The sequence below is a fragment of the Xiphophorus hellerii genome, chromosome 2 (assembly GCF_003331165.1).
Source record: "Xiphophorus hellerii strain 12219 chromosome 2, Xiphophorus_hellerii-4.1, whole genome shotgun sequence".
Taxonomy (NCBI): Eukaryota; Metazoa; Chordata; class Actinopteri; order Cyprinodontiformes; family Poeciliidae; genus Xiphophorus; species Xiphophorus hellerii.
In genome coordinates this window covers 20,844,705-20,857,949 of record NC_045673.1, presented here as the reverse complement: position 1 = coordinate 20,857,949, position 13,245 = coordinate 20,844,705, and the positions used below count along the sequence as shown (strand labels likewise).

Here is a 13,245-nt window from a genome sequence, read left to right as displayed (position 1 = left end):
GTACATGTTTGCATTAACGACCTCCACAGAAGGTCGTTAATGCAAATAAGGATTTGTTCTTCATAACTCACCTGGTTAAATAACTGTTAAATAAACAAAATAAAAACCCCTCATTTAGTAAAGAGGAAATAAAAAAAAGTGTCATAATGAGAACAAATTCCTACCTCTGATGTCTTCGGTCACACTGGTTTAACTGGGAGAGGCTGCTGGGAAAGTGGTGGGAAAGTGCTGCCAGCAGGATGTGAGATTTATAGTCTCATAATCACATGCACACAAAGGAGCTGCAAAGTAAATGAACAAGCAGACAGGATAAAGTAGAGATTAAATCCTTATCTGTGGCATTTGATCCTTCAGTTCAGAAGACCGCATTGTAGGTCACCCTGCTTTCAGGCCAGTCATCGATTCAGTTTAAGTTTAATTTTCATGTTTAATCTTTAAATTTCTCAACAATATAACAGCCACAGTAGCAAAGCAGGCATATCAGTATTCCACATAAAGTTCACTCAAGTAAAAGTAAAAAAAAGTTGTTTGGTATAAAAGCTTCTGTTTTTACTGTGCCTGGTAAAAAAAACATCTAATTTAATTGGTGAAAATGTTTCAATCAAACAGACAAAATTATAAGTTTATCTGAAAATTCTGGTATTTTACAGAGTAAAGTAAAAAGAATTGAGGAGAAATCATACAAACAATCAATCAAACAATCAAAATAAATACACAAAAATCAAGAAGGAACAAACGTTTCCTAATCCTTTTTTCACGACGTAAAGATCTACTTCTACTTTATTTACAGAACACTTTACTTTCAGTAAATTGTGAATTCAATACACTGTAATATTCAGTAAGTTTGGTATTTGTGAGCGTCACATTATGAGCGTCACACTGCTGGGCTTCTGCGTTGCATTCCTGTGGTATTCAATAATAATATGCAGCTTTAATGGAATAAGAACAACTTTTCTACAAGTGATACTGCAGCACATATGTAATCACCAGCTAGGCTAGGTCAGAGTTTTTCTTTTAAATGTCTACTATGTCAAGACATACCGTAGTAACATTTCCGCAACAGCTTAAATGACTCCGTATTAACCGGATAATATGACCTAATCTGTCGTTGCTCTAAGCAGACGCTGTCTGCACTGATGAGGTTTTACTCACTTCAGCATGCCGAGTTTGGAGTGACTTCGACAACAGGGATTTCCAGCCTCTTTTCTCATCAGTCAGCTAATAACTATTTGACCACTGGGGGGCACTCACACACTGCAAAGACCATTACTGGTCATTTGCAGGCAAGTGACGTCAGAGAAACTGTAGGTAGCTCCATCCTTACACAGCACCATGCTGTGGGTGTATGTAGGCATCTGGATGATTAGAGGACTGTACATTTCCTGGCAAATGTAGAAAATTCATATTTCTTAAAATGAGAAAAATAATGCACCAGTCAGTTTATTAAGCGAACTTTGACAACATCTTGTTAAACCTCTTTGGCCTTCAGAACTGCTTAGATTTTTTTTTTTTTTTAATGTCCAGATTCAACAAGAAAACATTCCTCAGGGATTTTGGTCCATCATGCAGTTCCTGCAGAATCGACACTTGATGTGAATCCCTCGGTCCGCCGTCCCCAAAGATGTTCTGCTGAACTGAAATCCAGTGACTATGGAGACCAGGGGATAAACCAGACAATAAACACATTGTCATCTCCAGGAAACCAGTTTGAGAGTTTTGTGAGATGGTGCATCTGTCAAACCAGGGCAAATCAAATTATCTAGGCAGAAGAAATCTGTCACAATAATACCAAAATAAATGTTTTTTTACTTTTTATTTTTAGTTGATCTGCAACAATTATAGCCTCAGCTGATTGTTTTTAACTAACAGGATGGACACTCTGACTGTTTTTTTTTTTTTTGCTTCTGTAGCTCATCTGCTTTAATGTTTAATGTGTCGTGAGTTCAGATGCAACTCCCCCAGATGGCGATTCAAAGATATCGTGTTGGCAAGTTCTCCCATGAAATCTGAATCTTTATAAGCAGGCGTTCGTTCTCTCCTTAGACAGATGGTATCTATCCAATGCTGTGTTTGAATATAACCCTAAATCACATTTTGGTTTGTTTATTCCACACAAAGTCACTGTCATGGAGAACAATCTCCTACAACAACCTCAGCTAAAAGAGGACCTTGAATGTTGGTATGTGCTGGCGTGATGAGAAAAGGCGTTAAATATGTTCCTATGTTAAACATAGCATTAGATTAAGAAAGAGAATATTCTCTGCCTTTGGCTAATCAGGTCTATTCAGGTATTTCGTGCACGAATGCACGAAATACCTGTTTGAAGAGTTGGCGTTGTGTCTCAGGTTGAAACTTAATTTTCTAGATCACTCAGTTGTGAAGTATGAAAGACCAAAAGACTGAAACGTGTAAATGTACCCCACAGTCATGATAACCATCTTAAAATGGAAAATCAAAGAGGAAATAGAGAAGTTATAAGAAGGCCTAACAGACTCATTTTGCCGTTTTTCACTGACTCGTCTTACAAACTTAAATAAAAACAGGATAACATGATTATAAAATCACAGCTCCAATGGAGAAAATAGGGAAACAAAATGAAAGGAATACACAAAACTGAGCTTTGGATCTTCATTGTATTTTAAGCAAACACATCCAGGCACAATGTGGAATAAGCATTACAGAATCCCCAGGCTTTTCCAACAAAGATGAACATCTACGATTTTTAATGGATTCCATTACGTTTGCCAAACCCTGTTTAAAAATGTTGCCATGTGATTTTAAAAAAAAGTCAAAGGGATCAAAGAAAAATACACTGAAAGACAGATGCCTAAAGATAACTAAAATAGACAAAAACTCAATCAAAACAGTAAAAACACCAATAATCTGAAAAATGGTGGGCGAGAAGCAAAACGTAAAATCTCAAATAAAAGCAAAAACATGTTTAGTGCCGATTCAGTCTGTTAAGTGACATATATCCACTGAAGCATCAGAGACACATTTTGTTCACAGCGAAGTAAGTTCAGTGTTGAAACAAGAAGATCCTGTCTGCTCTGGTTATAAAGAATACAGTTAAATTAAATTAAAATAAATTTTATTTAATACGTCTACAGACTGCATGAAGGTTCTATCAACTGCCATCTGTTACTGGTTCAATTAAGTAAAAGCAAAACAAACAAAAGGAAAGTTAAATTACTAATAACCTAAATTCATAGACTCACAAACAACAATTCAAGAATTTGTTCATTCAAAGTAGCCTCGCTTTAGGACCGAATTATCCGTGTCTTTGGAAAAACATTTGCATCTCATAGTTGAGCGACTGTTTTAACAAGTCCTGCTTTTAAATGTATACGATTACAATCTGAAGAGCTTCTAAAGACAATTTGCTCTATTTTGATTCAGATAAAACAAGCAAATAATAATAATAACAATAATAATAATACTTCCTGAGAACTGCACAACATAATATAAATACTTTAATCCACAGCAGAAGACAACAGAATAATTTAGTCAGTCCATCCAGTAAAATACAGAGCACAGAAAAGTGCTTCATTCATTAAACCTTGAATGTTTTAATGGCTCCGTAATTTACCCGATGCCCAAGCAAAGCCTTTCGGTCCTTCCGGCATGTACAGATCCATGTCAAGTCTCTTCTGCTCTTCTTCACTGTTAACTGCCTTGTAGCGAAGCATTGACATGGCCTCTTTACACACCTCCTGAATGCGTTTGACCTTGTTGAACGGCAGCGTGCTGCGCCAAGCCTGGGACACTTGGGCAGCGTTTCTGGGGATAACCTCGAAAGCATTATTCAGGTTGCCTTTCCCCTTTCCGTGGGTCATCGTAACTATCCAGTCCTCCATCTCTTTGGTCATCTTTAAACCTACAAAGTCATAAATATCACTGATCTCCTGAAGCGGGTGGCGTGTCACATCTTCGTAGCGAACCAGCTTGTAGCGACCCTTGAGGAATGCAGGAGGGTCCTGGGTGGCCGTTTCGTTGATCCGGATGTGACTCTGGCAGATTTTCTTCATGACTTGAAACTGCTCCTCGGCTTCTGGTACATCTCTGTGCTCCAAGATGATGGGGTTGTCCATCTCAAAGGATAAAGCTGACTCCTCTCTGGACCTGTACACAGCCCGAGGATCTCGGATAAGATGAACAATGCGTAGGTCAAGATTGGGGTCTTGAAAGAGAGGATAAAGGGATTCCAGCTCAAAAAATCTAGTTTCTTTTAACACCACATGGCTGTAAATTTGGCAGGAATTTGTCGCCTTCTCAAAATCTAGACCATGGCATTCCTTTTGGCACTCTTTCATGTTGCTTATCTGACCAAATGGTGTGACGGAACAGAGTGGCGGCGAGCACAGTGCCCGACTCTGATACCACATAAAGAAGGAGGAGGTGTTGCGATTTTCTGACATGTAGGAATCCATCACTGAGAAGTCACACTGGAACACGCTCCGCATTAGATCCCTCACAGCCATCTGGAGAGTCTTCGCACCATAAGTCCTCATTGTGCTCCACACGTGCCACGCGGGCTCCATGAGATAGAAAACAGACGGGTGCTGGCTAAACACCTGACCCAGGAAGGATGAGCCCGATCGCCACGACGACAGCAGCAAAACGTGAACTTTGGGGTCAGCAGGAGGGGAGTCACAAGGGCTGAGTTCGTAGTACCAGTTGCAGAACATCACCACTCCTGCCCCCTGCAGGAGCACCAGGAAAATCAGAGAGTTGGAGTTCACTCTTGGTCTCATGTCTGGAGGTCGCGGTTAGCTTCCAGTGCAGGAGAACATCAGCATTGTTATTCAGTCTGTGGAGACGAATTCAACTGATTCACGCTGAAGCTGATCGGCTTCCACGGGTTTGAGATGACTTTTCTGCAGAAAAAAAGGCAAACAGAAAACAGAGAGATATTGGTACTGTTCTTAAAAATCAAATATGATGGCTTCTGACAAAAATTACAGAGAGCTCCTGCTCTTTATCAACCTCTAGGAAGTGCCTTAAGAGAGAAACAAGCTACAAAGCTTGAGCTTTAAAGTGTTGCTTTTGGAATATTTTGCAATAAATGTCCCCCCTGTGTTTATAATAAAGCATGTACATGTTTCCTCTGAATGGTTATTCTTCCATCTTGGGGAGAACTTCTAGATCCGGTTGAAATAAGACGCTCCCTCCTGTCAGTTCGTACTCAGAGACTCAGACAGAAATAAGGTGTTGCACCAGGTGAAGAATGAGTTAATGATGCGTTCAGAAACAGTAGGAAAAATAAAGCTCCAAGCAGGAAAAAAGAAGGTGGTAACAAATTTAATGAAGTTTTATATCCAATATTGGAAATACTGTCAGTTAATCCCATATGGAATAAATCAATATCTATTTTAAACAAATATCAATATATCGCCTCGTCATTTTCTTAAAGATAGACTACTTTAAACTTTTCTAAACTTCATTCCTGATCTGCCTGCTGATGTTTGTGGCCTTCATTATAAATCTTTATGTCTTAATTCACCCCAGGCAGCTGCGGATGAATGTAATATACACACTTAGGATTTTATTAGGAGCATTTTGCTGCCATCTGCTGGTCAGAGTGTGACTGACACCTGATGTGATTTTACAATATTTGGCTGTGTATAAAGGTTCAAAGTTCTTCATCGTCATTTGACATTTACATGTAGTTACAGTTGTTTTTCAGGACTGATGGTCCTCTCAAATGAATAACAATCAAAATGAAAAAGAAAATAATCACCATGATAATGATCTAAATGACAGCAAATGGTTATAAAACTTCATAGTAAAAATAGGGAACACATTGTAGGATATTTGCTGTAAAGATGAATACAGTATTATGATAGCCATCAAATATACCACAGGAGCCAGGGCAAAAGATAAATAACTCAAAGAACAATCGGGTGAGGGATTATTAGGAGTTACAGGCGAGGAGTGATTAAGACTAAGGTGCTTAAATACTGGGGAGGTTGAAGGCAGAACAAAAGATCCGGGTTGATTAGATAATCAGGGGAGAGCGGAGGTCAGACTGAGGAGAGAGAGAGAGAGAGAGAGTACGCAGGGAAACAAGACATAAGTCTAACATAAAACTAGACTAACAGAAATCTAAAAATACAATTTAATAGATGCAAAGTAGTGCTGCTACACACTCATGTACAGTAGGTGCCACTATGCAGCTGAAAATGGCTTGTGGTCCACCATAAAAGAAAAGAAGAAGAAGAAGAACTAGACTAACAAAGAATAAATTTAAACAAAAAAATAGACATAAATAGACATAACGAGAATCACTAAGAAGATCAGGAAGACAGGCACAAGATTGATCTAACCAAACTAAGAAAGTAACACAAATTAATGAAACTATAATGACCAAGAAAGGACTGAACTAAAGTGAAACAAAGACATAACTGGTCTAAATTAAAGGGGGAACGCAGAAATAAGCAAAACCCAACCGGACAACCCAGGATCCTAACACTTCCTGTGTGCTTTCTCTACAGACTCTCCACAGATTTAAACCAGTTAATATTTTATTTCTCCTCTGGCATCGATTTTTAGTACCTCTTGGAAGTTGTGGTTTGTTTGTTTAGGTTTGCCTCTCTTCTTCACTTATCTCCACTGATATTAGCATGGTTAAACACTGGTTAATTATCGACAAGATTCAATATAATCATTCAGTTTCAATTGAAGATGTTTTTCTTCTTCTTCTTTTTTTTTTTTTTAGAAAGTGTTAATTTAAGGATCACTGAATACAGCAGTTTACCCATTGAATTGATTTTAATATGAGACTTAGAATGATAATACACTCCCCCATTTAAAAATTAGAATATTGTTGAAACATTTATTTATTTCAGTAAGTCAATTCACTAAGTGAAACACATTATTTTTTTGAACCCTGATTGATGTTTTTTCCACCTTTATTTCTCTTATTCATGAATAACACAACATTTAATATTAGAATATTACATCAGACTCCTAAAAATACAATTTTAAAGCAGAAGGGTTTAAATGAAAGTAGCAACTGGCAGCATTTACTTTATGTCTCTACCTGAACATGAAGTGAAAATGGCTTCAGCAGAATTTGAGAAAGTCAAGGTGAAGCCATAAATCAAGATAACCTGGAGGGAAGAATGAGGAAAAATGACAAAATCCTTACTCAAATACTTGTTACTCTGGTTCTGGGATAAGGGTTTGATGCCTTTAGCAACGTGTCTTAAGGGAAAAACCTCACAGGACTTCTTCATTTTAATGTCTTTAAGTGAGCAATTAATTACAGTCATTAACAGAACTGTAAATTAAGAGAAAATGGGAGCAAAATAAATAAATAAAGATAAAGAAACACAATGTTCTTGTCAAAAACACTGGATTTTTTTTAAAAAACAGAAAAATTGAAATTCCCCATGCCTCTTTGCTCATCATTAGATGTTTGGTCTTGTCTGAAAAGTGTCGCTCAGTGTTTCCTGGAAATCCAGTTATATCCACTAAAGCTCATATGTGACACCTCGTGATCTGAGATTTGACTGGGACGCTGTACTGTTGCCTAAACTTAGTGATGTGTAAACAAATGAAGCTATGCAAAGTACGTCCTTTTGCTTTTTTAAGATAAGCACATTTGTTCTGTGTCCTTCTGTATTCTGTGGTTCTTGAAGGTTTATATTTTGTCATTTCATCGTAAATATTTAGCATTTTAATGTATTTTTTACAAATTCAACATTGGGGGAATTTTTGAGAGGGATTAATATAATTAAAAAAATAATAAGTAATCCTCCAGAGTTTTGCCCAAATAGAAAAATAAATCGTCCTACTATTACATTATAGTGTTAAAGAAACATTTTTAAGATATTATCTATTCATTCATTTTAATAACAATAAATTCCTACCTTAAGTGTGTTTGTTATTTAACTGATGGCTCCCAGCAGCTCTCCTCCTCTGCGCCGTCCTCTGCACTGGGTGAACTGGTACTGGACCTGTTCCCGCGGAGCTGGTGGGTAGGATGGCTGATCAGCAGGCGGGACCTCATCCGCTGCAGGAGGTGCATTGCTCTGCAGGTGGAAACCAGATGAGTTGCTATGAATACACGTGATTAAAATGTGAAGTTAAAGCTGCGGTGTCAGCGAAAGGATTTAAAAAAAAACTTATTAAATAAATTTGCATTCATCTTCCCAAATTTAGAGCTGCTGTAAACCTATACACAGTTTGACTGTATTTGCTTGCCTCCCGGTTTCAGCACCTACTTTAGAGAACTACTTCTCGGCAGTTCTTGTCATGAACGGAGTTCAGCAGTTTATTCAGAGAGGTTATCTGCGCTCAGCGGAAGGTTCGCCGTCCCCGTCCCCGTCCTGCGCTGCTTCTGTTGGGTCCGTGTCCCTCCGTCCCGGCGGCAGCGCCGGCTCGCTTCTTCTCACCGCTTCAACCTGCCGTCACCGTCATCTTACTGTGGCTGACTTTATGAGCAACAAAAACGACCCTCCCGGATCTAAAGTACATTTACAGACCGCTTGTGATGTGCCTTATTGTACTCTGTATGGAAGCTCATTCATGCCAAACAAACCCAGCATTAAAACACAATGTCAGTCACAATTGCGGTCACATTGGGAACTTTGAAAGTTGAAAATATGATTGAAGATCCTGTAACTTTTCAAAAGCTGGTTCTCATGCATCATAATTAGGACTTTTAAAGTCAGGATTGTGACTCCTTTGACACTCTAAATTTGGACTTCTGATGTTATAAACATGAGATACAAAGTTGAAGTAGTCTAAAGAAAAGTTTACTTTTCACTTACAATTAAGGAGGCTGGTGGTGATCTCTCAGGGTACATTTTGGACAGGTCAACATATAAAGTTCAAGTAATTTTACAAAGTTTAAATTATGGCTTTTAATCTCATAAGCTTGAGCTAGTGACATATTTACCCTTTTTGAAGTCAAAATGACAATCTTATAATTATTAGCTATAGCAGCATACCCGGCGGCTTTTGTTTTTCTTCAAGTGGCAAAAATGTACTTCCATACATTAGTGGATTTTTACCAATAGCTGCACTCACCTGTTCAGCTCCAGATTACCTGTATTGTCTCTTTGTGATAAATGAATTCGAATCATCTTAGCACAGTGTAACACAGTAGAGAAGGGTATTACATATATTTTGGATAAATGGGCCAATAGGTTCGGCTATCGGAGCACAGTGGAGTGTTTAAATGACACACAAGGGCAGTTGGGTGTATTTAAAGAACTGGTTTTAGTGACAGAAAACACACAATTAACAGTTGCACAAAACACACAATTATGAAAATAAAATTACACACAATAAAATGAAAAAAAAAAAGAAATAACAATAATACTTGGCCAAGTGCTAATTCTTAATTTCAAATAATTCGGGTGCACCCTGGTAATCTGCACTATAAATTGTATTAGTCAGCAGATTAATCAAATTAATCCCAATTTGGTTTGATTCAACTTCATTCACAGGAGAATTTCCACCACAGCTGTGCGTCACAATGTCCGAAATAAAACAATCCAAACAGTATTGTCCAAAAATCAATAAATAAAAAAACAATAATAATGGAGAATGTCAGTTGTAGGTTTCACACATAACCGTGTGTGAAGATGTATGTTGCTCTCCTACCACACCGCAGGGTGCAGCATGACTCCAAATGGGATAGACGAAATCTGGTTCTCTCTTTAGGTCCAGGTGGGAAGGCTCGCCATCAATATCAAAGGAGGGATCCACTTCAGGAATGATCCAGTATAAAAAAAAACCTGACCTGTCAACAGACAGGACCAGCAGAAATACAGGACTTTACCAAGCCGTTCTAGCTTTAATCCTTCTTTCCAACACAGTAACAAAACATTACCTAGTTACTAAAACAACGGATATTTTTGTAACAACAATGTAACAAACGACAAAAACACAAATAAAAGGCTCCGAATATGCTCACCGATCTCAGTGCGACACACTTCAGACAACCGTATAGTGGGTCTCAATCCGGATGCGTGGGGCACTAAACGATGTAACAAGGCATATTTGATCTAAATAATATAAACTTAATAAAATAAAATTATGTTAAAGCCTAAATTTTACCTTTTATCTACGAAGAACAAGCTGAAATAACTGCCAGAAAGAGCCAACGATTCCTAACGGCTCTAACGGTAAAAAACTGAAGTTCAGTTTGTATTCATTTAATAAATAATTTCCAGCACAAAAGCTGGACAATCAACATAAAATCTATTTACAAAAGAGTTTATCCACAATACAGTTAATACAGCACGTAAAAAATACTTTTAACTGTCGGGATACATACTCTGGCGCTGCCCCGCTCAGCAGTCTCACCGCGTCGGATCTCTAGAGCAAAACCAACGGTACTGCAGACCCGGGGGAGAAGGGCGGGATCCACAACGGCAGCCTGCACCCTGATTGGTCCAGACGCTCTGGAAACCAAACTTCTCATTGGCCAGGCAGACCACCCAGCTTCCTTAACCTCTTCTCTTAAAGTGGCATACCCACTTTATGTGGGTTACAACAGCAACACAAAACCAAACACCTTGAACCTCTATTTTGCTTCAAGGCAAGCAGTGGGTGAACAGAAAATAGTATTTACTCAACAAACCTTTGTGAAGGTGTAGGCAGGAAAACAAAACGTTGTTCGTCACAGTTTTCAACATTACGTTATGTGATGTTGTGGTACGGAAATGCCTTGCAATTTGTAAATAATATGATTATTCTCAAGCTATGAGAATAATTCAGACATTAAGCACAAATGGAGAAAACGTGGAAGAGCGGTGAACCCACGCATTGACTATTCATCCAAAAGGTCACGAAAGAACCCGATGTAATAAGAAGGAGACCTGGAGATGGCATAAATACTGAAAACCACTCCTGAATCTGACCAAAAAACAAAGCTAAAGCTCAACTCCTATTTCCTAAAAACAACTTGAAGAAACCCCAAAGACTTTTGGAAAAACATTTTATGGAGTAACGTATCAAAAGTGCAACTTTTTGGAAGGTTAATACAGGGTTAAAGGTACATTTTTGAAAATATATTTTTGAAACTTCCTTGAAAAGCCTGGGAATCCTAGTATTTAACAAGGTGGTGAACTGCCAAAACAGGGTTTAAAACCACCACTTTTAAATAAGTTAGATAAAACTGGAGCTTTTTTATACAGTCACTAAAGTTTTATGTGAAGCTGTATCCACTGCGAAACATTAAGGAGTTTAGTATTGTTTGGAAAAATGGTGAAATCATGTCCAGACTGTCTGAGAACCCAGAAGAGAAACATGCGGCTCACATTTAACCTTTTGTTATCCAGAATGAAACACTGCAAACTGGCACCATGAGTTAAACACAGTTTGTTTTTTTTTTTACTAGATTTTAATCGACATACAACAACATACATTAAGGCACTAATTCTATAAATACATCCCAACAACATGTGCATGTTGTATCGGTACCAGACGGAGGAGCCCCTGGGCCAGAGAAGGCACTGGAAACATTTTAATTTAAGAAATTCATTAAGATGAAAGAAAAGCTGACAAAATATTAAGAAATGAAACGGCACAAATCTCAAAGGAGGCGAAAAACAAGAAATTCAGTATGATCATTAAACAGCTTCAACAAACCGATCAGGAACATAGGAGTTAGTTTCTCAAAAACATTAATTTATAAAGCAATTATAAATTAATATAATTTATTTGTTTCCTATGAGAAACAAATAAGAGCCAAAACATTTGCAGCTACAACCATGAAACCAAAATGATGGAAAAAAAAGCAGATGCAACAGAAACTACTATTCAAAACACAAATAAATTAAAAGACAGGGGTCAGAAAGATCAGGGGTCCTTATAAAAGCCAAACATGTGAATCAACGTAGAGTAAAACTAAGTGACATCCCAATGGGGCTGTCTGTTCTTTTTAAATTCACAGAAACAAAAATCAGGCACTTGCACATATTTATTACTGCAACCATAAGTTTCTAAAACTGAATTGCTTTTCTTATGTTGATCCCGTCTTTGGAGAAAAATATTGCTGATTCCTTTATGAAAAGAAAAAGCCAAAAGTTTGCCCTAAAACGATCTCATCTTCAGGCATCTCGTCTCCAAATCAGTACACCACAACGAGCTGTGCTCTATTCAAGTTTCTCAGGAATAAAAAGCCATATTAGGCTCGGCGTTCTCAGACAATATACACGTACCCTCATAAATGTGTTCCTAGGCCTGTCGCGATAAACAATAAATCAATTAATCGTACGATAAATTAAAACTATCGACCTCATTTTAATTATTATCGGCTTTGTCGTTTCTTCCGGCCTTTTTCTCTTTCTGTTGATGACACTGAATGAAAAAAGGCTCAACTCCGGTGCTCTCCACTGACCCTCCCGTCCTCATTTCCTTAGTGTAAAGCCCAGCGCACACTATACGATCTTAGAGCTGTGGCCGATTGTCGGCCCATTTTCAAAACCTGACAGATCACACATGAGTCGACAGAAATCCTAGGTATAACGGTTCGATCGGGTTCGTTCCTGCCGTGTGGTGTCCAACAATGGGCACAAAATAATGGCTACAAGTTCAGTGAACTAATTTTAAAACCAGGCATTAATCAATGCTTTACTACAATCTACCTGCAATGCATGTGGCTAGTGTCAGCGTAAAGTCCTGACTGAATGAAAATCATTAGAACCTGTTTACGTCACGTTAACGAAGAACAGCTGAAAAGTTACCGGGTTTATCAACTGCGGTAGCAATTTCGCTCCAACTCCTCGCCTTGTCATTTCTATATTCTTCGTGTATCTATCTTTGGCAGGAAATCGCATGCATTATTACGTAATTTCCATTAAATCAGTGTAAAAAGGTCTTCAAACAATATCATCGTTTATCGCAATAATTTTTGAGACAATTAATCGCTCAGCAAAATTTGTTATCGTGACAGGCCTATGTGTTCCTGCTCAACACTGGTCAAAGAACGCACTGATTTACACTAAATTACATGTGAGACTGGATGAGCGCATACCATTCCAATGTATACAAATTTAGGTAAATCAGATTTATCCGGTGAAACCCCTGGTTATTGTGAGAATCAAGTTTCCATAAATCCTGTTAAGTTTCTCCTCCAAAGCAGTAGAGAGACTCCAGGAATCGCTGGGCCCAAGAATATTAAGATAAACTCTGTATGCTAATTAGTAAGGGTGTATGGAGACCATTTTGCTAAGGTCTGCATCATCATTTAAATAATGTACAAATACAAAGGTTAGTGGGAAAAAA

The 13,245-nt window shown here is 38.0% G+C and overlaps 1 protein-coding gene across 6 annotated transcripts; it reads right to left on the bottom strand.

Moving 5' to 3' along the window:
- Nucleotides 1-2,614: 2,614 nt before the first annotated feature.
- Nucleotides 2,615-12,329, bottom strand: LOC116711751 (carbohydrate sulfotransferase 6-like). 6 transcript variants are annotated; one of them, XM_032551274.1, is made up of 6 exons: nucleotides 10,292-12,329; nucleotides 10,072-10,133; nucleotides 9,929-9,991; nucleotides 8,229-9,754; nucleotides 7,875-8,036; nucleotides 2,615-4,877 (listed from the first exon to the last, which is right to left on the bottom strand). In XM_032551274.1, the coding sequence occupies exon 6, from the start codon at nucleotides 4,752-4,754 to the stop codon at nucleotides 3,570-3,572; it is 1,185 nt and encodes a 394-aa protein (XP_032407165.1). In that variant the 5' UTR covers nucleotides 4,755-4,877; nucleotides 7,875-8,036; nucleotides 8,229-9,754; nucleotides 9,929-9,991; nucleotides 10,072-10,133; nucleotides 10,292-12,329; the 3' UTR covers nucleotides 2,615-3,569. The 6 variants fall into 6 exon arrangements, with proteins under 6 accessions (XP_032407165.1, XP_032407157.1, XP_032407136.1 ...); XM_032551266.1 differs by having other exon boundaries at nucleotides 10,072-12,329; XM_032551245.1 differs by having other exon boundaries at nucleotides 9,929-12,329.
- Nucleotides 12,330-13,245: the final 916 nt, after the last annotated feature.

Bases quoted from the DNA above. Each gene is read 5' to 3' on its own strand.
- LOC116711751 (XM_032551235.1), bottom strand. From the start codon at position 4,754: ATGAGACCAAGAGTGAACTCCAACTCTCTGATTTTCCTGGTGCTCCTG.